We start from the raw sequence: 26,227 nt of genomic DNA, 5'->3' as shown, positions 1-26,227 counted from the left end.
TGTGAGAACTGATTTAATAGTTAATATTTAATATCCAGGTCTTATCCTGCACTGAACAGAATAAATCTAGAAATACTAGGAGAGAGCATGAGTAATTTACTGGAGTGTGTAGGCTGTATAGGACTTTGCATTGACTGCACCATTTTGTGTCTCCATGGGGTGAATTGTTTGAAAATAGTTACATATTTTCACACTAGCGTAATTGGTGGCACACCTTTCACTGTTCCTTGCTAAGCCAGGGGGTTGAAATATTCTTGAAAAGTTGGATAAGAAGGAAGTCAATGTCTGGAAAAACACTCGTGAAGTGGCAGAATTCAAACTTCACATTTGCAGTGACTATGTACTTGCCTCCCTCCCAACAATTCCATCCTTCTCATCAAGAGGCTTGTACCTCACAGCAACAATAAATTGAGCTAGTTTTTTTATGTGTGAAATTTTAAATATGCAAGTGGTTGTATCCATGACATTAACAGAACGTGAATAAAGACTGACTCATGTCAAACAACCAATGGGATATCCTTCATTGAATGATAATCTAATGATAGCTTCAGAACTGACATATACTCGACTATAATCCACTGCATCACTGTTGTATCACATCTACTCCCAACCATATCACGTCACGGATGGAATAACAAGCATCTCAGAACTAATCAAAGCAAGCCATACAAACTTTATCAAATCAAGGATTTCATTTTACATTTCCATATGCAGAAAACCTTTCCAATGCGTACAGAGAGTGCTTCCGAATTTTTGCTTTATGCTTTGTGCATGTTCGAGGGGCAGAAAACGACTCTGGCTCGAGAAGATGCTGAATGTTGGACAAAGGCCAAGTTACCAACAATGGCCAGCAATATATTGAGGAACATCTTCATCCATACAGTGTTGAATGAGGAGGATGAGGCAGAAGAATTGAGGGCAGAATCTGTAAATCCTCCATAGCAAGGTATACAAATCAGCCAAACCGATTTTTCTTAAGAATACCACACCCACACAAAAATCAATGAAAGGAAAAATCTCAACTGGCGAGACTTTCAACCATAGCCCTAGAGTCCAGACAAGGCCCAGGAACCCAGACAAAACACTTCTCAGAGAGAAAGAAATCCGGCACAGGAAGTGAGTTGGACCTTGGGTTGGACCAGATGGCCTGGTAAAAATAGTTTACAAAGAAAGTAGCCTAGAATCTAGATGGTTTATTTACAACTTGGAGTTTACAGAGTTCAAAATTAATAACAATCCTGATTCTAAACTGCAGTGACAGGCACACTGAGGAAAATGGGGTGACAGTTTCTCTTCCAGTTGACACCAGCGAACACAAGAACTGGAAAATGCTATGCATACTATAGCCTACTTTCACAAATATCTGTGGCTGTGTCCTTTCATGACTGTTACACACACTGGGATTACTGTCAACGCTGTCATTATTTCAATCACTATGTACTTACACTGTGGAGTTAAATGGATTTGCTTAACGCATTCTCAGTTACTTTATTGATTGACAAAAAACTTGGTAGAACACATGAGTCGAAAGACACCTGTACAATTTGGCAGAAAAACTATTCGTTTTTTAATGTTTTCTTTTTATTTCTGTGCTTTTTTACTTTGAAGATTCAGCAAATCCACAAGATGAATAACCCATTATTGTACTCTATTTTACATTTTCCCCAGACACATTCTCAGCAGTTTATGGTTCAATTCTACAGCTGGACACAGCACTCATGACCCTCATGTGCATGTAAAGTACCGGTAGCATATATGAATTCATCATTATCAAATTTAAGCCTTTCATTGCCATGGTTTAAACCCATCATTACAGATAGTGAGTGTGGACCTGATTACAGGGGCATTGTGGGTGAGCAAGTTGAGTTGAATTGAACTCATTGTTACCTCTCTCAACCATAATCACATTTTTGAAGTGGTTTAAGTGATGGGATGTTTCAAACTAGACACTGTACAGTAACAGTACAAACAACTGAACAAACTATTCCGAACTTTGATGATGCAGCTTGCATCTGTCTGGATAGCAAAGTATAAGACCTGTTCAACTGTCCTACAGCAGGCTTCAAATAGCTCTGAACAGGGTACACACTGGAGTGTCATCAGTCATATATTTCTACATTTTCTATAATTTTGTTTAAGAAAATTGTTATATTTTCTTTATCTTCCATAATAATTACACATTGAAATGCAAAATATAAGCCTTACACAGACACCAGACGATCCATCACTCCAGTCAGGGCCGTACCTAGGCACAGCCACTACTTGAGCAACAGATCTTCTCAACTACCTCACCAACACAATGCATTGTCTAAAATACACAATGTTACTGGCTGCCAATGAATTCTGGTCCAGGCTTAAATTTGGTTGTGTACAAGAACATCTGACCTTACAGCATTGTAATTTGCAGTGGTAAGAAAGAAGCTCTAGCAAGAAACAGTATTCCACAAACAGACGCAAAATGTCAGATTGTACATCAAATGATATAAATTGAGCTTTAAAACAATTATCGAAAGCCTTAGTAACGCACTACCACGGCAACCAGAACAGCCAAAATAAATATCAGTGAAAACGGTGACCTGCAAAGCAGATTGTATAGGTCAATGTGTGTCCTGGTATGTATTTAGGTTCAACAAACACACACATGGGAGTTTAGAAAACGCAAAGTCAGTTTCATATTACACATCAGCACTACCAATTTCTTTGTAATCCAGGAATTTGACTTCTGTTTGGGAATCTCAACTGATAACAGGTCACCCATCATAGATTTGACTAGCAGGCTTCTGGTGTAGTTTTTTTTTTCTACGATGTCGATCCGACTCAATATCTGATGTCACAAAACCCCTACAGTGGCCTCTACATAATTTGCAGCTCAAGTATATCGAGGCGAAAAATCTCTCTTTGAACAACAGTTTACTGTGCAATTAAATTGTACAAACATTAAAATTATTGTACAATTGTGTCATAACCACCACTGTACGGTAATTTGCACCAGCAATAAGATTTTAATACACAAGAAAATGCAAATGTTGCTTCTTGTCTTAGAGGCAGTCCACTAGCATACACACAACGGTTGTCTAAACCATATGACTCACTGATGAACCAAATTAAGTAATTTACCAACCACTGACAATCAACAAAATAGCTAATTTACTTGCTTGACCCAACCTGTCATGTCACTTAATTATTAAGCGATCTAAATTATTCATAATTCTTTAAAACGTTATTAACTCTCAAAAGTAATATATAATTCATGTTTTGTACAGAAAGGTAATAATAATGTCACACACCCTTTCAAGGATAAACAAATTAATAAGCTATTAATCCACACATTGGTCCTGCACTGTTCATTCTGCTGAGACTTTTTAATTTTTTTTTTCTTTCAAGGTATTAAAAGCCTGAGGCTCAGGGTAGGTAATTTTCCAGTTGTTGGTTTTGGCTTGAATTCATAAGGATGTCAATCACAGAACACAGATAAGATTACACTAAGACTTATTCAGACTTTTACTCAAGATGTTTCAGCTGATGTAATGCTATACCGATTTCCATATCACGGCTGCCATGGAATTTTTATTACGGCAACCAATTTCAAATGGCACCACGGCAGGCCTTTAAGTCTGGGCAAAATTCATCAAATTCTGCTAACCATACTGGCTCAGGCACTGCAACTCTGAGTGTATCCTTATCGTTCAGAGAAAATTTGAGGAAATTTGAAACGAGATACAAGTGTGACACTCCCCATGACGTACACAGACCACTACACAACCTGGAATCGCACATTCTTAATTCTAATAATAAATCATGAAGATGACGTTCTAATAATTGTAATGGTACAGAGATTTAAACCTTTCACCACCATGGTTTTTCCCTAATCCATTGTTTTCTATGGTAAAGTTGGACCTGTATACAGGGAACTGGGGGTGAAAGGGTACAGAGATTTAAATCTATCCTATAATGGTTATCACATGTAAGGATGGTTTTATTTGCAACATAAGATAATAAACATGGCATTTTGAGATGGAAATATGATGATAATTAAAATATTACCAGTAGATTTTTTGAGTTAGGATGTTGGATAATGTACACGGCATATCTGAGACATTTTTAATGCGTGTGTAATTATAATATATTATCCACGGCATACCGTGGTATGTCAGTGTCAATTTATCACGCTGATTAATACAAGGCTTAGTCACGGAGCTATGCCTGTTTCTGTGACAACATAACTGGAGTGCCTGAGGGCTGCAGGATGGACATTTGTACTTTGCATCTGAATGTGAGATGGATTTCCTATGTGCCAGCTAGACTGGGTCCACTATCACACAAAACTTGAGGTTAACCCTTTGAATGCTGTAATTTTTCCCACCAAAATTTAAATGCAACATTTTGCCAATTTTTATGAACTTTTGTGAAATTTTTTTGATAATTTTGGACCAAATAACATCACATTTCATTGGCTACATTTTTTAATCAAAATTTTGGCAAAAACTTGAAAAAATTTGACAAGGATATATTTTATAAGGGTGACCAAAATTGACTATAGCACTCAGAGGGTTAAGTGCGTGTCACCCCCATGTGTACTCTTATAATGACACAGCAGACAAGGCACAGGACTTGCACTCTTCAAATACTCTCTCCGCTAATATTATTATGAAAAAGGTCTAAAAAAGATGCCTGTTCAGAAAGACAGGCATGCTTGTACAGCGCTGAACAAAGGTGGAAATTTGCCATCATTACAAGCTACTGGCTTCCGTATAGCACCTGCTAAAGATAGCGTTTTACCCGTATCTATGCAGAAAGGGCTGGCACAGGTCAATAAAACGAGCTACCACAGACAGCTCCGAGATGACCATCAGTCCTTTCTGTAAAAATGAAATATGGATCCTCTGTATGAAATAAATTCACATCAGACATACAAACAAATAGTTATTCAGTTGACGCACAGCATGAGCTTGATCCTCTCAACCCTACTTCCTGTGCAAAGATCCACCTTTGCCACAGAAAATAGAAAGACTGAACCAAACCATGGGGGCAGAAGGGCTCAGAGCACATAAAATATATGACGCTGAAAGCTACTTACCACACAATTTGCGTAGGGATTTCTCTGAATAGGTGTCTCTATCGCATCCTTTTCCTATGTGGTCAGTTTCCAATGAAATGGTGGCTTCAATATAGCTGTCTTCACACACTGGTGCTGTACACGTCTCCAGGTACATTGCAGGGGCAATCTGTTTACGACCTGAACCAGCTTCATACTCAATACGTGTAGGCACTCCTGAAATGTAATAACATCTCTGTCATCACTTTTATGCCGTAATTTTTCCCTTAAAATTTTAGTGTAACATTTTGTAAATTTTTATGCAATTTTCTGTAATTTTCGTTATAGGTTTGGAATGAATTGACATGAATTCCTATCGGCTTCAGTTATTTTATTGTAATTTCTGAATAAAATATGAAAAGAATTGATTGGGTTTGACTTTGAAATTGACTTTGGCGCTCAAAGAGTTAAAACACATTACTTTTACTTCCATTTTAGTTTTTGCCAAACATGCACAGCAGTTGACAGAACATGTACAGGTGAATTGTTTCCTCTTAAATAAAAATCATACCCCCGTCGTATATTATATATTCTGGTTTGAATGTACTTGTACTGAGCTATTTTTCCAACATTTTGAAATCCCTCCTTTTTCCATCACCTTGAAAACACTGAAACAACATAACAATTCAGATAAACAAGCTTCACATCATGTACAATACATCAGATTCTGGCTAAACACAGCATAATCAAAAACATCTGTTACACTAAACCCCTATCACACTGTCATCTGACAAAGTTTACAATCCTGAGATGAATTTCCCAGACAAGAAAATGGCTTTTACATGAGTACTATCAGACTTTGGCAGATTCTCAGTTTCTTGTGAAGTTTTCAATGTTCTAAAAGTGAATATCAAGTTCTCATCATTAAACTACTCTTTAGAAGGCAATTTGATTCAGAACAAGGATCATCTGCCTCGCTGGTTACACTTCAAACTCTAATGTGTTGATGGCTTAGAGAAAGTAATCTCAGTCTAGTAAGAAGTTTTACTATAAGTCACCATAGCCTAAACCGTAGACTGTCACTTTGAGGAGTTGCAGGACCACAAATGGACCGAACATTATCAAAATAACACTTTGTTGACCTTGATGCACCATCAAACAAATGCAAGTTGGTTGTCATCCTGTTTGTTTTTTTACACACGAAAATTTAACACGAAAATTTATAAATAGTGAAATAAATACAAACCGATTTTGTGCGTAACCATATATAGATATATGCAAATATGTTGTTTCATGTTGACCTATGGCTGTTATGCCTCTTTTACTGTACATAATGATGTATGCAAATTAGCAGTGATAACATGTTGACATGGCTGATGTATCTTTTACCATATATGGATATATGTAAATTTGCGAGGACGGGCTAACTTTAACACACTGAGCAAGGAAGGTGTGATGGTATCAACTTACCTTGCCAACCTGGTGTACAAATTTTGTTGACATTTATCGTGACCAGGACAGTTGTACTCCTCTTGCCACCACAATCATAGGCTCTCACAGCGAGAATGTAATCGGAACTCCTCTCATGTGACAGGGCTTCTGTGTTTCTGATCAAACCTAGTGTCCAAACAGAGAGACAAGTTTGACAGTTAGGACTGTCCGATGTTGTTACCAAAAGAGCAGTAAGGATTGTAAAGAGCCATGGCTCTAATCACTGAATTACAAATTACTTGTTGAACAGAATCAACTTACAATCTATTTGTTCCTTCACAAAGTCATTTGCTCAATACATAAAGTATCTGCTCCCCGTTTCTTGACACTGATGGGTTAGAATTTATTAGTCAATCCCATAAGAACACTCAATTCTCAGACAGAACTTCCACTAGCCTAGCATCAACAACATTTATTTGGACTTCTGCAAACTTTGAATTTGAAATTATATACATGTAGCATTGATACAGGACTACAATTTACCATGATCCCGTACACATTTTCTTGATTTTTCTTTTGCCCCCGAAATATATGGCATTTATAAATTTATTTTTCCAGCATCCATCCAGACTAGAGTGTATTATGTGTGTAAGTCCACGTGTGCCCTACACTGACATTTGATCAATGCATGACTGACCCAATGTAATCAAATGTCTAAACTGCAGAGGTGGCATGATCCCCTCACAAATGAGGCTAATCAAGTTCACAGGGGGTAATTGCTTGATTGTTTAGCCAGTGGTTTGCCACTAATGGGAAAATCCGGCCACAGCCCCACCCATTACAATTTAGACTTCACAAGGACAATTTGTTTGGATTGGCAGTTGATTGCTACAGTTCAGTCAAACCTTCACATGGGTGACATGTGGCAAGAAGGCCAGACTAGCAACCATGAAATACACATGAAATCACTCTGTTCAGAGTGAACGGAAATTTCTGAGACTAGCACTTGAGCACTGACTTCTGGCGATTTGAGAGACCTCACTGCACTGCATCATTGGGGACAGTGAATGCATGACTGGCCCGTAAATTCCCAAAACGTCAAGTCTCAAAAGAGATGAATTTCAATCCTGCTTCCCCAATAAAGGTATGTAATAACAGCCTGACCAGCTGCATTCCAATATGAAACTTCTTGAAACCTTACTGACATTTAATATCTTTACAAACCATTATCCAAAAGAGGTACTCTGCTGAACCTAAAACTTTCTATTATAAGGCAAACATCTCTCCAAAATCTCTCCTTTCAAGTTTCAGACTGTTACAACAAAACTACCTTTGTAAAGTCTGACAATTACACTTCCAAATTCCAAAGAAGAGAACTGGAAAATGTCACTCTCATTTTTCTGCATGACAGGTAGCAGTAAACTATGTAAAGACTGTGATACACTAATGATTTTGTCAATGGTATAATCTATCCACTGCTAGAATGTAGCTGGGTTTTCTTGTAGCTTTGCAAGCCAAAATTGCAGGGTAAAAATTACGAAGGTCTAGGTTCGAGACAACTGTACAGTGTAGCTGCATATCAATAATATTTCAGTTCTTTTTGTAATATTCTGTGTTGAAAGGAGCAATGGTGAAAATTTTTGATAAAATTCTCGTTATGTTTTTTCAAAAAAGGAGTTGATTTTTTTTTCCACTACCTAATGAAGTTTGTTGAAATACGAAGCATCAATCTTGAAGACACAACACACTGTATAAAATAAGCAATGTTATTGTTGACAATTAAAGACCAGACTACAATTCAGTAGTCAACAATAACATTGTACATTACAAACATACAATTTGTGTTAACAAGTTGAACACTGGGCATTTCCACACAACTTTGGGAGAGGAACAAAAAACTTAATTGCAAACATAAAAAAAAACCTGGAAAATAGATGAAAAGTAACAGGTGAAGAAGCTTTGATTTCCATAAGTCAAAGAGGGACAAGAGAGAAGTATTATATCTGTTGAGGAAAAATCTTTCAAGGCTAGAAGGTTAGAAATTCAACTTGATTTGCTTAGTTTAGTAGACTTTTCAAAAGACTATGGACTGACCGACGACCTTCATAAATGTTCCATTTTGTAAGTAATTTGAGAAATCAAGGTTAGGCATGACTTATCAAGGTTAGATATGACTTGTCAAGGTTAGACATGGCTTACCTTCTCTGCTAATGTTGAATGGTACACTGGGTGTAACAATTTCATAGTCACAGATCTGAGAGAATGCCGAAGAGCAGTCGTCATCGTTGGCTTCAAGTTGGATAATCTTCTCGTAGAGTTTTCCTTCATCAATGTCTGCCTCATATCCATCTGATGTGAAGTACGGCATGTGTTCATTCACATCATTTACTTCTATGTGTACACTGGCTCTGTTCAAAAAACAAATAAATAGAGTTTGAATTGGCATTTATGTGTATTATCCTCACAGACTTTAGCACTTAGTTTGATAACTTCAAAATTTCAGTAGAATCATCCAGATGAACACACGACATGAAAACATCATGGCACTGACCCCCTTCTAACTTTTCATCAACTAGCAAAAAGAAAATATCAATACAAGCTTTAAAGCACTATCTAACAGACACAGTCAACAAACAGTGTGAGAATAGCTTCTCTAACCCACATAGAATTTGGTGTAAAAGAAACTGTATTTTACAACAGAACAACATAATGGAATTACAAGTGATATACAACAGCTTTATAAATGTCATCAACTGATTCTGAAAACGCCATAAGTCGGGTGACTATCTGTCACATGGGAATACAATTTTTGTATACACTGCAATAATGACAAGTTTTCGAGTCAGCTGATGACCCATTCAACATCTGCTACATTTTGTTGATTCATTCAGAATTCTCATGGTTATATTGCTACAATACTGCTGCTAAGGGGACACTGTGATGAGTATCTCTTCAGATCAGGTCATCTCAACACACGACAACACGTACACAACCGGAGTAGCATACGTTAAACATCTTGGTTACTTTCATGTCATGGCTGTGATCTCACTTAACACCATGTAATAAAACAATCTTCAAGAATCAATGTACCATAGCTTTGTGTATACTAAGAATGAACTTTCTCTCTGCTCCCAAGCCGGCCAAGGTGATGACATTTTGCTTGTACATTATTGCCCAGTAAAGTACATATACTTTTATTGCTCACTCTCTGCATGGGAAATGCCATCCCTAAACTGTGCCCTTTATTCTTTGAGAAGTACAGACCACCTATTCAGCTCAACAGGGTTACATTGTTCACACTAGATGAAGCCCGGAGCGTTCCGGAAAAAGCACACATTTTCCCACAATGATAGCGCTTGATGCAGCATGGGGAATATAAAAGGCAGACTCCATTTCAATAGGATGCCATCTCAGTGCAATAACTGTAAACTATCTCTGAGTGTCAATGAATCTCTGCAATATCCTGTCACAGCTTGAAAGTCTCTACCAGTTTTCCGTCTAAAGTGTCTCACTGGATATTGAATTAAAACGTCTCCATCTGAAATATATTCACAGGAATCAGACATGACATCAAGACTTCAACCATCTAACATAACACAAGGGCTGAGAAAATACTTGTAGGTATAGCCAACTTGTTTCGTATGAGTCATTTTCCAGCCAAAACTCAAGCATCAAAAGCTGCATACTGAATTGTTTTATTTCAAATAATATTACATATTTCAAATTTTATTTTCATGATTGCATTACATATACATGTCATGTCACATGAAATGTTATTTTCAGCAACACTAACACTAACTTGAAGCAATCTATACATGTAGCTGGTTGAATAATTAAAATTCAGAATGACTGCACTGTGCACATTAATTTCAAGCACAAACAGTCTTTGATAAACTGGAGGATGATAAAATATTTATGAAACTATGTAAAAACGCAGTGTTCTGATATTTTTTAACAGAAATACATAATTCAATCATTATGCATTGAAGACTGACGCAACCAAAAAGAGTGGACCAAAGACTACTGTTCTATACTTTAATGGCTATATGTATGTCTGATCTACACATGTATCTTGACAGTGAACTAGGTCAAGTTAATCTGGATGAGCTACATGTATTCAGCAATGATATTTGGTAATTCAGCATTTTGGCTTATGGACAGTCCAAAGATACATCTTTGCTTTTCTCTGGTCAACATAGCAAAGTATAGCTGACTCGACTGCATGTAATGTTAAAGCGCAGTGGTCGTCGCGCTGCGCGTGCGTGATTTTTTTGTTGATAAACATAATTTTTTGTAAACATAAGTCTTCTCAACTTTCAATAGGAGTGAGATGGGAGCAGTCCCCCACTTTGTTAAGGCCTTTGTAAGACTCAACGTCATGCAATAGTAAAATATTGAGATCTGAAACGAACTTCAGTGGTGTATTTCTATCTATAAACTCATGTAGAGCTACGAACATTGGGACACTACACTAAGCACATTATGTCGCTGAGTTTACTGCACGCAGACACAGTGAACAAAAAGGTTTGATCGCGCGCGATCACGCTGGCTATACACAATGCTATGGTACAGTACAGTGAAAATACATAACTAAAATGATCAACATTGCCTATATATGTAGACCAGCAAGAAGCACAATGCCTAACACAAATATTACACTCAAGACCATGATCGGCAAGCCAGAGCAGGAAACGGGAGATGTTGTTGGGAGACGGTCACCGCGTTGACGTACACGCATATAGAGAATCCCGTCCCACAACGTACCGGCCCGCGACGACTTGGCCCACAACCAACTGTAGATCACCATGTCTTACTTCTCCTAGTATTACGTGGTAAGAAATAGTAAAATGGCAGGAAACAATAGACAAAACGAGCGGGTTTTCGCGGCATTTGGCAGGAAAATTGCACGGCTACACCGTGCATAGACGTATCGAGAGATCCTGTGCCCCGGTCCTGTGCACGGTCATGGCAGTGATCCAACCGCTAGCTTGTGCAGGCCTACCGGTGCTGGGCAAACTTCGTTGTTGTACCTCCTGATTGCTGGGTAGGTCTGAATCCTCTTTTAAGTGAGATAACCCCCACATAACAAGAAGACCTATGAAAGTTCCTTCGCTTGACTTGATACCTGTACTCGGAATTCTCGTTTGCACCCCAAAACGGGGTAAACTTTGTAGTTGAGTTGGATTCTCCACAGCCGAGTGTAGCGCGCCATATACCCGGTTTGACACGGACGTTCATACAGACCACGGAACGGAACAGATGCAGAGATGCTTCTTGCTGCAGCGGGCTTTGCTCTGTAGATTTCTGTAGTTTGGGTTGTTGTCTTTGTACTCCTGTCGGGCCTCTTGAAATGAAAGCTCTCGTCCTTGCTAGCGATGTCGAAAACTAGAGCCCGGTCGTTGATAGTCTGTTTGCGTATACATGCGTACGTCTAGCTCTATGGCTCGAGCGATAACAGTAGCCGAGCCCCATTCAACTGATTCAAGAAAATCATGAGCAAATGTGATCTCAATCCAGCGTGCAATTATTGTTTAATATTCAGCAGATTAATTGACCTTTTATTGCGTGTTACATTTGGTTAGTTGGTATGCTTGTGACAGATCAGCCGCCATTTTAACAAGCGGCAATATCGCAAACATTACAATCAACCCGTAACATGTGCGGCGTTCTTGGATTTGTTTACAACAGAGGGGGACCCCCTCAGGAGGATGCGCAGCGCGACGACCACTGCGCTTAATTGTTAACCTTATTTCACCCTCACCATCAATCAACTCATTGACCCAAAAAAGGCTTGTATATTGCCTCTGTCCATGAATGTCTGGAACAGAAAACGCAATCAAATGCAAAACTGACTCAGACAAATTACATTAGGATGGATATCTGGAGAGCTGTCACGGACCATTTGTGCAGAGTATACCAGGCTATTTTATACCATGCTAAGCTACATCCTAATGTGATATCTTCACTAGATGCCATACGCTGTGGTGAAATGTGAACCTAGTAGAATAACTGAGTCTCTGTACTGTACGTAGCATTTCATGACTGTACAATGTACGTATTTCACTACATGTACATCTCTGCTTGCCAATTTGTAGTCTATACGAGTACAGATACACACAAGAACAGTCTTATCTCCAAGCAACCAACTGTCTAGCATTGACAGACAACCTGAGGATGTATAATACTAATTTCCTATAATTTAGACATAGTTTAAGGTAATATTATTGTACATGTGCTGCATGCATGTAAAACCACGCATTTGTTCTACAGAAAACCAAGTTTCAGTTAACATAACTAACGATATCCTCTTCCTTACAACTATGAAAAAAGATAATAAATCATACACTATTCAGTACACATAATCAAATCATATGAAGAGCTCATCACTAACTGTTCACATTATTAACATCTGACAGTCATTTCCCTGACATGTTTTCAATGATGTTTCCATGGTAACATTGTTTCCATGGTAATACCTAGGCAACACGTGTCTGTTCAGGATCCACTGCAAAAATTTGCAAGTCATAAACAAAACCACAGCTGCATGCAAAACAGTCCGGATAATTGATAGTTGAACCAAATGTCTGTATATATTCAAAGAATAACTCCTTAGGGCTTTTTACTTTGCAGGAAATGGTGTGGCCTGAACAAATTCCTTTTTGATGATTTAGGTTTTCTTGTTTTCATTCATTTGTTTACATGCAATCTACTGTTCTTTGTTTTATTTGATACAAAATTTGGGCAAAAGATTGTTTTAGAAGAATAACTGGGCTTTGGAAATTGAAATATCACAACAAGAAATAGATGATGTTGGTGCATGATGGTGTAAAGGCAGCTTTGTCCCTATATAGTGTAATATCTGAATGTTTTAAGGAAATGAAATGTAGATTCTAGGTTATATCCCACATGATGTCTCACACCCACTGGTCTTGCAGTAGAGTTTAAAATTCGCTCAAAGATCCGTTTGGGATACCTTTAGGACTCAACTGTGAAACTGAATGACTGGAGACAGTCTACAGATTTTCCTGAAGTTACAGCTTGCCATGTTTTTCGTATGTAAACTGTTTCCACCTCAGACCATAGAAACATGCCAAGATACATGAAATATTGGTCCTCTGGGGCATCTCTGGCCAGTTGTGGCTGCCTTCATTATTTTAGCCTTCAAGGCAGTAAGGAAACCCTGTGAACTTTGGTTGTGAATACACTTTCTGGAGTGTTGGGGTGTCCTGTTCATGAAATGCTGATGCTTTAGAATCATTTCCAGGATTGCATTTCATAATAGGATAGGACACAGAAGTCAAGACTCAACTATCATAGTCTGTGAAATATACCCCTGTAAGCAAGTCTGATAACTGTGCCTGCTTCATATAGACTTCCACGTTACATCAGATATGACAGTGACTTTATGATAACACAAAACAGTTTCCAATCTGAGAGGAAGAATAAAACTGGCACATACTGTACAAGTTTGTCGAGAAAATGTGTATTCATAATTTTCATTTCTCAAGGATACCTACAGGATGCTCAAAAAGTTTTTCAAAATCAGTGGCAATCTGATAACAATAGGTTTGGGTCGACCCATGATGGTGAGAGTGTTGATAAGACTACGAAAGGTGCCACACCATCATAAGAAGGGGACAAGTTCACAGCTATATCTCTTCTCATTGCTGAAAAAATGTTAACAGAACAACATTCTTCCAAACCTCGTGAACATCCAGAAAATCTGAAATGTGTCTGATTTAAAATGAACATATTGACTTACTTTTTTGAGTATTTCTCCGGTAAACCACAATCAAATGCTTGAATCTCAAATGTGAACTCTCTGCGGCTTTCACAGTCTGCAGGTTCTCTTGCTTTTAAAAATCCTTCACCGGTGTTTTCATCAACTTCCACATCAAATGGAATATCCTTGCCCTTGATTTTATAGCCACAAATTTTGCCGGCGTCTCCCTCGTCATCATCATGGGCCACTAGTGCCGGATGGAGCTGTACTAATCGTTCATTTTCATTTATCTCACCGTGGAAAAACCTATCATCCAACTGAGGTTTGTGTTCATTTTCTGAAAGATAAACAAAAATCATGTTTGAGATACATGTACATGTACCATACTTACAATCAAAACTCCCCTTTTCTATCCTTTAATAATGTATACACATGCAGGTCCAACTCCCTCATGAACCATTTGCCTTGGTTTCTATTAAACTGTGGTTCACATGTACATGAAAGGCATAAAGTGTACGGTATACGCAGACCCCATATCACCAAACTTTACCATTAATTTTCACTGTATGGACATACTTTGTTATTGCTATGGCTAAACCAAATTTTTACCACAATGGCTGGAAGGCAGTCATATTCTATCGTATCACAAAACAAATTTACATGTGTATGTATATCCCAGTACATACTCATTCTCGCAAGCCAGAGCATTTTTTCCATTTTTTCCTGCTCGTTCGGCGTTGGGTGATAAGACTCGCCGAAGAGGGCGTGGTGTACGACGATGCAGTACATACTCATTCCATGTTTGAGCGAAAATCAGTTCATGTATGTATTTGTCTGTGTTATGGTCTGACAAGAGACAGTCCAAAAAAACAAACACGCCATAAGGCAGCCATATCAGCTTGCAGCAGGGTAGAACACAAATGGATGCACTTTTCTACTCAATGTCAGCTAATGAATATTCATGACTTCGCAAAAATATCTGAAAGTAACTGGACTAAAACAGAATGAATCTGGTATCACCTGAGGATACTAACTCAAATATTATTAACAAGACTAAATAAACCACATCACATAAAGGTTCATTCTATTCACACACTGTACATGTAGCATGCATGTGAACATTCTGTCTTGGGTAAGATGACAAACTTCAGAATGTATCACGATTTTTACTGTAACACCGATTTTATTGTTATGTTCACTACCTGAGATTTGTAAAAATTGATCCAAATTATTTTACAAATGATACATCCACTCAAGTCTCTGCCAGGAGAAATTTCCACTGATGGATGCAGTGAAGTCTGGATCTGAATCTGACATGCTTTGCATTTTCACTGGCGTCGGCACTTGGTGACAGAATTGTATAAATTTACCATTCCACATCACAAGTCAAGTCACATTCTGCTCAGACCCACAGGAGCCATTCCAAGGAAAATGCTCAGACTTCAATATCATACTGAACATTTTTCATCGTTTCAATTTCACAGAGAAATTTACCAGAACGTTATTGTATTATGTCTAGTGAACCAATTTCTGTGTACGTCATGGCTAATGACTGGATCGCGACCGTATAGTAAAACAAAGTCTGAAAAGCAAAAGGAATTAATAACCAATTAACCTGGTCCCACTATCTAATTTTACTCTGGCATATCACTGGCAATTTTCCCATACAAGTGATATACTTTGAATTGACCAATTTTCAATAACCAGTGATGAAGTTCAGAAATGTCAAAAGACCACACACAAGATACTGATCTTGTTTACTAAGCCTGCACGCATCTTATTGATTTTTTTTGGCTGCTAAATCTTTTCAAGTCATGAAGTTATCTCGCACTGTCTGTACCATCAGACTGACTGTCTGTAGTCGCAAAGTATAATTCAATCAGTGTGCAGGAACTAAAATGGTATGAAGACAAAATCATGATTCACCGACACCCACCTCCATTTTGCAATTTATTCTCAATGTTACATCTCTTGGCTTCCTGCCATGGAGTACATGTAGGCCCCAATCGATATTTCCACAAAAATCAATTGTAATTGTCTTTGTTTCACAAAATAATGTTTATTTAGACAAGAATTCTGCTGAAAATCTGAGAGTTAATTTTCGTAAGTAGTTCTCAACACAAGCACTACCAACTTTGAAATAATACAATAAACAGAAGGACTGCCAATATACAGTGATGTATATGTACTGTGACTTCTAAGGCCCTGTCAAAGGGCCTGTTTGTAAATTCATAAAGATGAACCACATTTCACGTTCTAATTACATGTACAATAACGCATAAACTAAATCGATTAATGTCGTCATTATTTACGTTTCATTTGGCGCCTTCTGCTGTCAATCAACGTTTATTAATTTTCAAAACTGTAAACCAACTGTTTTCACACATAAATTTTCATCCACTGTAACTACATGTACATGTATTGCATGCTCTCACCCTTGCACCACCAAAGTTGGGTAAAACCCTATTGTCTTTTATGGCAAAGTTGGACTGTTTCAATTACAAGAATCTCTGTCCCTTTCCAACTGATTGTGTTTCATGTACATTCCCTTGCTTTGACCAACTACTACTTAAATTTCTTATGAATTTTGAAAAATATACGGAACAATTTTCTGTTATATTACTTGACCTGAAATAGATTATAAGAATAAAGAGGAACCTGATATGTTCACAGCTTTTATGATTCAGTGCAATTCATGGACAATCGCACCCACACAAAGCAGATCACTTCCTTCATATAAGCCAATTTACTTTATCGCTCGGCCTTCACTTCTTGTCAGATGAGGCTACACATGTTATTCTAATATCAATGTGTGAATGAGCAGTCATTTCAACAGCCTGTGATGATATTCACATGCAGTTCCTGGCACTTCACACGCTGTCTAATTAATTAGTCCTACTCCCCCGTGCACAATAAAGTAATACAATATAAATTCTGATGACAGAATCAACTCAATTGAAGCCATTTACGTGAGATTTTATTTTTTATGATAAGCCTGACAAGTTAGTACACCCAAATACCACTTTCAATTATTACTTGATGTAAATCTCTATCTAGAGGCTGAAAGAGAACCAGCCAAAAATTCAATATCCTTGCATATTACTTTCTATATGATCACATCTCCTTAGGGGTAAATGACACCACTCATACGGCACGACACAGGATGCGATGGGTAGATTGCAATGACAACATAATCTGAGAGAAGATCCTCACATTATTTTAATATACTGTGACGAATATTATGCGGGGGCTGTCTGCACAAGAAACATCATGAATCCTGACATCAAAATGTCCACTCCACGGATGTACAAGAGGCCCATTTTCTGATAATATCCAACAAAGCAATATAGGTCCATCCTTAATAGGATACGTTGTAAATTCTTCTAATTGGAACAAGTTGGAGGCTGGAAAAATCATGCATGTCTTTTGAGAACTAGACTAGAATGTACCGATATCTTGCAGGTACTAGAAAGTACAGTGTAACTCGTACTGCCAGGAAGACAAAGGCCACTTACAGCTAACTACATGTGAATTTCTGTTACCCTCATATGATCAGATTCTGTGATAAGACTAGTTTTAAGACTGTGTATTTTCATTTTACGTTTATCGTGACACAAGAATGGTGTATACAATGACGTGTAACACTATATCAGACAGAATATGCTGAAATTCAACAGCGCAATATTACAATACATAACAGCTGTTCATTGGACAATAACCCAAGACATCCTGAGTAAGGGTGTGTTGCATTTCTGAAGTAGATGATTACTTCATGTCAAAAGACAAAACATCCAAGTTTAATACTTTGTGTCATTCAGTACATACAAATGCATGCATCTTTTATACAAGTCCGAAGTCTAAATGTACAGCACGGAGGCTAGCAGAAATGCTACATATTCAGCCCACCAAAGGCTATTTTAATTTTGGAAGACATTTGTGTCCAGCTGCTGAATTCACTGCAATCACTCAGAAGAATGAGCTTTGGGCTACAGCGATTCTTATTCCCCCAGAATTGAGGATACAGACAATTTTCAACCGTCTACTTCTAAACACTTTATATTCTGTTACTCTCCTTGGCAGTCAATGTATTTTTAAATTGTTACATATGCAATCGCTACCTTGTCAGAAAATAACTCATGTTTATGCACATCTTAGCATGACAATGCACTGGAAAACCATGATAATTTTATTATTATAGGACCCCACTGGTTAGATCTGATAGAATGCGAATTATGAGATGTGCGTGTGTTTATACTTGACCCGATAGCAACATATGAATCTGACACAGAAAGGGTGACCGAACTTCAATAATGCAGATACCTCCACAGAATTGTCACTTGTACATGTACATGGTAACAGCAACACATCAAGTTTACTGGTACTAGTGGTAGCATTTTTAATTTCCACTGGCATTCTACTGCATAATTACAAATACACTGTACCCTAAATCCATATACTGAATAGAAAAAGACCTCCTTTTTTCTACCAACCTGTACAATGTACATGTTGGTTGGGCCCACAGACTAATACTAGTATTTCAATATTCACTTTACCGTACAAGTGCATGCATTTCTAAGAAATGTATTCAAATTACATCTTACCATAAACAAAAGGTTATGGCTAGCAGATGTTACATTTTGTTCATCATAAAAATAGCAAATTCTGTGATGACTGCTACATGTACATTTGTCAATTTCTATCAAAAAGCTGCCTACAGGCTTTTGTAACTGGAAGAGTACATGTACCTGTCCAACTGATAAAAAGTCAAGATAATATACGAAATGTGAGCAATTGACCTTCCCTATATTTACAAAATACGTCAAAAAAATTGTGAAAACAGAATTTTGATAATTTTGAATAGCAGTTCTACTTATCAGCCTGTCACCATATCTCTAACCATACTGTACTTCATGAGATGGCTAAAAATACATTTATTTCCAGCAATACATGCACATTTACATACAAGGGTCAAATTGGCATACACGTACTGTCATTATATTCCTGTATGTTCACTATCTTTCAAATCTAAGGGGCCATGGCTAATTCATACAGGTTCATACAGGTTCCTCAGGAATCCTGGCACAGAAAATTCTCATAATATACAGTAATCATGTAAAAATTTTAACAACTATGATTACCTATGCATACTCATATGCAATAATACCCCTTTTCCTGCCAAGTCGGTGAAAATCCGCTTGAAATTCGGTGTAGCTAGAATCTGAGCAGCCACGGCCGTTATCCTGCCAAGGCGGTGGAAATCGGGCTACTTTTTGGTACCCCCTTTCCTGCCTAGTCGACGGAACTACGTGTAGCAAACCCTTGCTCGCGCTAGGGGTCGTTCGAGGACAGGTTTTGGGCGAGGAACGGCGTTTGCTCTCGAAATGGGTTCACAGAGAGTCCAACGACAGGGAAAGGTGCGGAAGCTACCCAGCCAGTCCCCCACCCCGGTGGGGGACTGGTTTTTTTGGGGGGACGAGTAGCGTACTTGGCAGGTTAGCACGTTGACGTATTCTAGCGGAGTTTGGGGTAACTTGGCTCTGAGGCACTACATAGATTGCGGCCGAAATTGACCGTCTCGGCAACGCTAATCTGTAAGGCAACCGCCTAAGACCGCCTCAGCTGGCGGTGCAATTTTTTGCCAATGGTGCGAGACGAAAATCACGGACTTGGTCCTGATTGACGGGAAGTGCGGACGGATTTGACGGCTCGGCTTTCTGTAAGGCAACCGCCTAAGACCGCCTCAGCTGGCGGTGCAATTTTTTGCCAATGGTGCGAGACGAAAATCACGGACTTGTCCTGATTGACGGGAAGTGCGGACGGATTTGACGGACTCGGCTTGATTAGTCCCTGACATGGAACTGATCCGAACGGACTTGAGCGACATTTGTGAAGGGTAACCACCGCTTTTAACCGACTTGTTACCTTCTCGAAAAGACTACCCACTCAGATGTCGGACGTTGTCGGCTGCACTTGGCTCTAGACGTTCAAGCCGTGCAACGAAACACACCGCCTCAGCCTTGCCATTCAGGAACATGGCCTCAAAATTTGATACCATTGTTCACCGACTTGGCGGCTGTGGTTAGGTGCGTGAACCGTTGTTCACCGACTTGTTACGCCTATGTTGTCCCTGTGAAGTTCGGCTAACGGCCGAGTCTAACGGGAGTTGGCAGACCTGTGTTTGGTTTATACCGTAGTATGACCGACTCAGGTAGAGGTACCTGTCGGTATATTCCGAGTTTTACGCACTCGGGCGTCAATGACGGGTCGTCATCACCGCTGATGACGTAGACGTGCTGGCCACCTTATTTGAAGGAGCCATGTTTTGCCCAACGGACGAGGCCGAGACAGCCGTTGACAATTTTGGCATCCTTCATCTTTGACCGCCTTAGTTGGGTAAGCCGCTCGGCAGGCGACGGTTATGACCTAAACAAGCCGCTGAAGCACTGTTCGTTGCCGTACAAGAACGAGACGGCCAGTCCATTACTGCTTAATGGGCGATCTGTCGGGTTGGCTTGTCACCGACTTGGATGACAATACGCCCTGCGCAGGCGTACTTAGAAGGGACATGAGGTTAAAGAGACGGGTTTCCCACCCGTACTAAACATGGGCTTGGGCCAACGTCCTTGGGTGGCAGGTGCGCATGCCACGTACCCAGCTGGACGGAATGTCAAGTTGAGATGCTAATGACATTGACTATGTTATGCTAAGTGCTCGAGGGATTTGCATCGCAAATGAGTATTATTAGCATATCAAATGGTGCGGACAGGCAATTTACATGACGGGTAGGAATGTCAGCGCCGGTTGGTGGACTGATTGCCGTAGGTCCATTATAATAACAGGTGGATGCATATATTAACACCCCTGCGTCCAATCATGTCCAGGGCTTTGTTTCCCTGTGGCTTTAAAAGGGAGGGACCTGCTAGTCTGTCGACACTGTTCCAGACATGAGCTTGACGGACCGCAAAAGTTTTCTGAAGGCGAGCAGACGACTGAAGCTCAAAGATGCAGAGTCTCCGGGCGGTAGTGGTAGCGATCGTTGTGATGTCCCTAGTAAACGTTCTAAGAAGTCGGGCAAGAAACGCTCCCGTAAGGCGAAGCCATCTCCGGCTGAAAAACCCAGTGGTAAGCGTAAACGTAAGACCGATCGTTCTGCCGATGAGGATGATGACGGGTCACCGGTTGCCAGTGGTTCTCACCCGGCTGCTCCGGGAGAGACTACTTCACCTGCAGAGACTACATCTGCTCTTGTGGGAGATACTTCACCTGCACAGACTACGTCTGCTGCTGCTAGTGAGACAGTGAGTAACGAGACGGCTGATGCCATTGGTTCTCCCCCGGCTGCTCCGGGAGAGACACCACCTGTTGCTACTATGAGCCCTCATCCTGCGTCAGGAGAGGTTCCTGTGCCCAGTGCGAAAGAGCTTGAGTCCTCGTCATCAGCAGAGGCCGCCCGAGCCCGCTCCTGCCATAGTTTCGTGTGCTGCGATGTCCCCGCCGAAAAAGATAGTGCGGAGGGTTCGTTATCAGGATAGCCCACCTGATTTTGAGCCAGATATGATCCTTGATGCCGCTACGGGCGAGTTCAGGCCCAGACGCCCAGACGACGGTGATATCACCGCTGAGTCCGACTCGGAGGTTGACGAGGATGCGGCAGAGGACGATGACTTTTATGACAGGCAGTATGTAGGTGAGGCAAGCTCTGACGACGATGATGACGTTGCTGCTGTGTTGGCGGAGGACGACACCCTCCTGTCTGGCGTATGTCGGAGACTACCGATGCTAATATATTTGAGGAGACCGATTTTGACCATGAGAGAGGACCGACTTTCACCTTGCCCAGCCACTCCCGTGAGCTCGATTACTTTTTTAAGTTTATTCCAGCTACACTGATCAGATTGGCCAAGGACGAGACTAATAAATACGCCAAATTCCACCAGCGATATATCGCTAGGAAAATAGATAAATACTGGCGTAACGCTGACTACCGAGAGGTGCAGGCGTTCATTGGCGTCTTAGTCTGTATGGGTATCGACCGTAAATCATCAGTGGAGGATTATTGGTCTAGCGATCCCTTTCTGAGAAACCAGGGTATTTCTACTGTGATTACCCGCAGTCGCTTTCAGCAGCTTATGCGATACTTTCATCTGGCAGACCCAGAGAACGATCCACGTCGTGATCCTGATGAGGCACGCCGCCGACGTCGGTGTCAGGAGGATCCCCTGTATAAAATCAATCCATGGATGGAGCCCATAGTTGACCGGTGCGTAAATAATTATAAGATGGGTAGAGAGATCTCCATCGACGAGGGTATGGTGCGATTTAAGGGCCGTTCTAAATTTAAGCAGAGATTACCGCATAAGCCTGATCGAGACGGTTTCAAGATATGGCAGCTGTGCGACTCCACCACTGCATACATCGCTAACTTTGCACCGTACCTAGGTGTGAAATATCGGGATCGGACTGATGGGGACGGCAGGAGCGAGGTGTGGTGAAAAGAATTACGATGGAGCTGGTCCAGCCATTCTGTGGATATAATCCCAGCTTTTTCTGGGATGGCCTGTTTAGCCCGGTCGTTTCTGGTAGAGAGTTGAGGGAGCCGGGGATCTACATGGTGGGGGTTTTTAAACCGCCGTAATCGTCGCACCATGCCCCCTCAATTAATTCCGCCGGGTAAGAGGAAGCGCCTTTCTCTGTCTGTTGGGGATATGAAAGCCACGACCAGAACGACTCTCGTCTTAACATCACTGCTTATCAGGATAGTAACGCTCAGGTGCTGATCTTGAATACGGTCTATCCACCCTTGGAGTGCGTGCCAGTGGGGGAGGGAGACGAGCGGCGACAAGTGCCTCTGTCGCTGTATAATTATCGCCGGTACATGGGAGGCGTCGACCGAGCCAACCAGAAGCGCAAGTACTTTCACACTGGGCGCAAGAACCACAGATGGTGGACATATCTGGCATGTTACCTGATTGATGTTGCCCTGGTAAATGCATATATATGCTTCAAGCATGTACACCCTGATAGTAAGCTGACCCATAAGATGTTTCATCTGCGTGTCGGGAAACAACTCATTGGCGGTTATTGTGGGCGATCGCAGCCCAGTGTGAGAGAGGTCGAGGCCACCGTTTCTCTTGCCTCGTACATCAATCCACAAAAACAGCCGATGCGCGTTGTCAGCCGTTTGGAGGGGCGGCAGAAATGCTGTAAAGTATGTAGCAGAGAGGGTAAGACCACTGCGAGCGGACGACTGTCTGAGACGTCCAAAGGATGTAGTCTGTGCGGGGTTCATCTTCACGAGGGCGAGTGTTTTGCGGCTTTTCATCATCGCATGATGCTACGAGGTAAGAGGAGCATTGGCGTGCAGACCTCTACTCACACAGCCCCGACGACACCCATCAGCAAGAGAACCCGACGTAAATAACGGACAGGGGACAGCTTCGCCTAACAGTGGCTTGACTGTATTCTTAACACGGACCATGATCACATTTTGAGCACGGTTGTGCCGTTTGTTTGTGCTTTACGATCCCGCTGATTGTAAATTGAAACACGGATTATTTTGTACATCCCCGATTGTAATCTTTGTAACACGGACCATGCACTCGGACGTCGAGACAGACTCTGAGATTTATTATTCGGCATAATGTAAATTATTCCCGAATAAAATACTATCTATGGATCGCATATTTTCGTTTGTTTTGTTTAGACGGATTATTTTGTACAATTCCCCCTATTATAATTTTTGAAACACGGATCTGCCACCCCGATTGTAATTTTTGAAACACGGACCATGCACTCGGACGTCGAGACAGACTCCGAGATTTATTGTTCGGCATAATGTAAATTATTCCCGAATAAAATACTATCTATGATCGCATATTTTCGTTTGTTTTGTTTTTACCCCCACTTTTGTTTTGGCAGATCCGTAAGGACGCTATAGTAATGGATGAACGTGCGTTGTATCACGTGGGAGGGGCACAGCCCAACGGAGGCTGTGCTCGTGCGACGTAGACGTTGTACCAACCATCTGTCGTTGGGGTTAGTGCATAGAGCAGTTGCACTGTCCAGAGCTAAGGTGGTACAAAACTGCACCTTAGTAACAACTGCACAACTAACGTGTTAGGAAACGGTAACACTAACGAGCTAAGTGTTCACTGAACTGGCCAAACTACGTACACGCCTTCCTTCAATGGCGGAACTATGTCGTTGACACTACGTCAAAGCAGACTGCACTGTGCAACTCTTCCAAGTCGTTCAAAGTACGTGGCCAAGTGACACAACCCAGGGGAAACAGGACAGGTTTGAGGGTGCTGCCGCACCCATAGCACTAACCCCTGGGTCTTCTACTAACCCACGAGAGAGGTGACGTTTCCCCGGTGTGGCCGTGCGTGCCGGCGAACGAGCTTTACTTCCGCGAAAGTAAGCTAGAAAAGGGCATAAAAGTGCACGTCCCCCGGGGCAAACAACGCCCGTGACCTCGTCATTTTCTGGACACAACCTCATCAGCGGTTGCCCCTCTATACGGGCATGCAAAAATTTTTGAAGTCTAACACGTATATGGTCGGTAATCGTACCCCGAAAATGCGGTATTTCCCGCCAAATGCCTGGCAGGAAAGCGTGCAGGAGAGCCTATCTTCTGTAGACACGGAAAAGGGGGCCGGTTTTGACCGACTTGGCAGGATAACGGACAGGGGCGCTCGGCAGGAAAAGGGATACTTATGCTGGTGACTCTGTACATATGCATAATACTCAATCACAATTTAGATTTCATTTTGAAGGCTTACTTTGAAAGAACCTGTCCACCTATTTCAGCAACTTGTTGTGTTTGGGAAGGTAAAATCATAATTTTGTTGGAACTCCGGACTTCTCAGCTTTAATTTTAGGGAAAGGGAGTTAAAATCAAATTCGCTGAGATCTGTTAACAGTATATAGTAATTAGTATACACATATACAGTATGTGTTCTAATTGTTCACAGTCTCTAAAACTAGATCTACATACTAATGGCCTTCCATCATGGAGGGACTGTGACATGTAGAAGACTGACAAAGATATTAGTTGGAAAAAAAAAAAAAAAAGATATTAGTTGGAAATCAACCCTTTGAGTGCCAAAGTCAATTTTTGTTGCCCTTATAAAATATACCTCAGTCAATTTTTGTCAGATTTTTGCCAACATTTTGATAAAAACTCTGGCCACTGAAATGACATGTCCATTTGGTCCAAAATTATCAAAAAAGTTGCAGAAAAGTTCATAAAAATTGGTAAAATGTTGCACTAAAATTGTGATGGGAAAAAATAACAGCACTCAAAGCGTTAACCTTTTCACAGGTCTGTACCATAAGATGGCAATATGGTGAAATTATCAATTTCCCAGAAAATACTGAAAGCAAATGTACACCCACAGTGTATCATGAGGCAAAATAGAGCAAATTTTCAAAGAAACCGCAGAGAGCTGTAAATTAAGCACAGCAAGATGCATGGCCTTTCCAAGGTTTAGCTTGAGACTGTCGGTAGAAGATTTTGCTATGTGTAACATAAGCATCTTGCTTCACTTCACAGGTACGAATACACCTCTGGATGTACTGTACTATATTACAAGCTGATTATCCAACATATCCATGGGCCTTTCCACTGCTACATGTACACGTACATTTGCTATGTAAACTTTCATCAGCATTCTCACTTAGACATACATGCAAGTTGGTTGGAGAACTACCGGCATAGAATATTTTTTAATCAAACTACTGATGTAGGCTGGTTCATTATTATCCAGGAATGTGTGCACCGGGATGGTAGAATCTCATTACAGTAATATGAACGTGGGTTTTTTCTGTTCAGCCCTGTCTTCCAATACCACTGAAATAACCATGGAAGCATGTTGAAAACTTGACAAAAATCATGTACAGAGGTCACAAATATTTTTTCTTGAATAGAAATTGAGGCAGCTATTAATGAACAAATGAAAATGTGTAAATGAATACGTACTGAACATGTACAGAGGAAGTGTTTCAAAATTTACAATTACTATGTACATGGATTATTG

The 26,227-nt window shown here is 40.4% G+C and overlaps 1 protein-coding gene across 1 annotated transcript in view; it reads right to left on the bottom strand.

Annotated features, from left to right (window-relative positions):
• The window catches only part of LOC139137464 (calsyntenin-1-like), a 49,820-nt gene that overhangs the window by 10,641 nt on the left and 12,952 nt on the right, over nt 1-26,227 (bottom strand). Inside the window, exons 2-5 of the mRNA XM_070705582.1 lie at nt 14,229-14,526; nt 8,666-8,874; nt 6,506-6,652; nt 5,078-5,272 (exon numbers count right to left, since the gene is read on the bottom strand). Coding sequence (XP_070561683.1) covers nt 5,078-5,272; nt 6,506-6,652; nt 8,666-8,874; nt 14,229-14,526 — 849 coding nt within the window. The remainder of the gene's footprint in view (nt 1-5,077; nt 5,273-6,505; nt 6,653-8,665; nt 8,875-14,228; nt 14,527-26,227) is intronic.

Source organism: Ptychodera flava, chromosome 7 (genome assembly GCF_041260155.1).
Source record: "Ptychodera flava strain L36383 chromosome 7, AS_Pfla_20210202, whole genome shotgun sequence".
Classification (NCBI taxonomy): Eukaryota; Metazoa; Hemichordata; class Enteropneusta; family Ptychoderidae; genus Ptychodera; species Ptychodera flava.
This window is presented reverse-complemented; position numbering and strand designations above follow the sequence as displayed.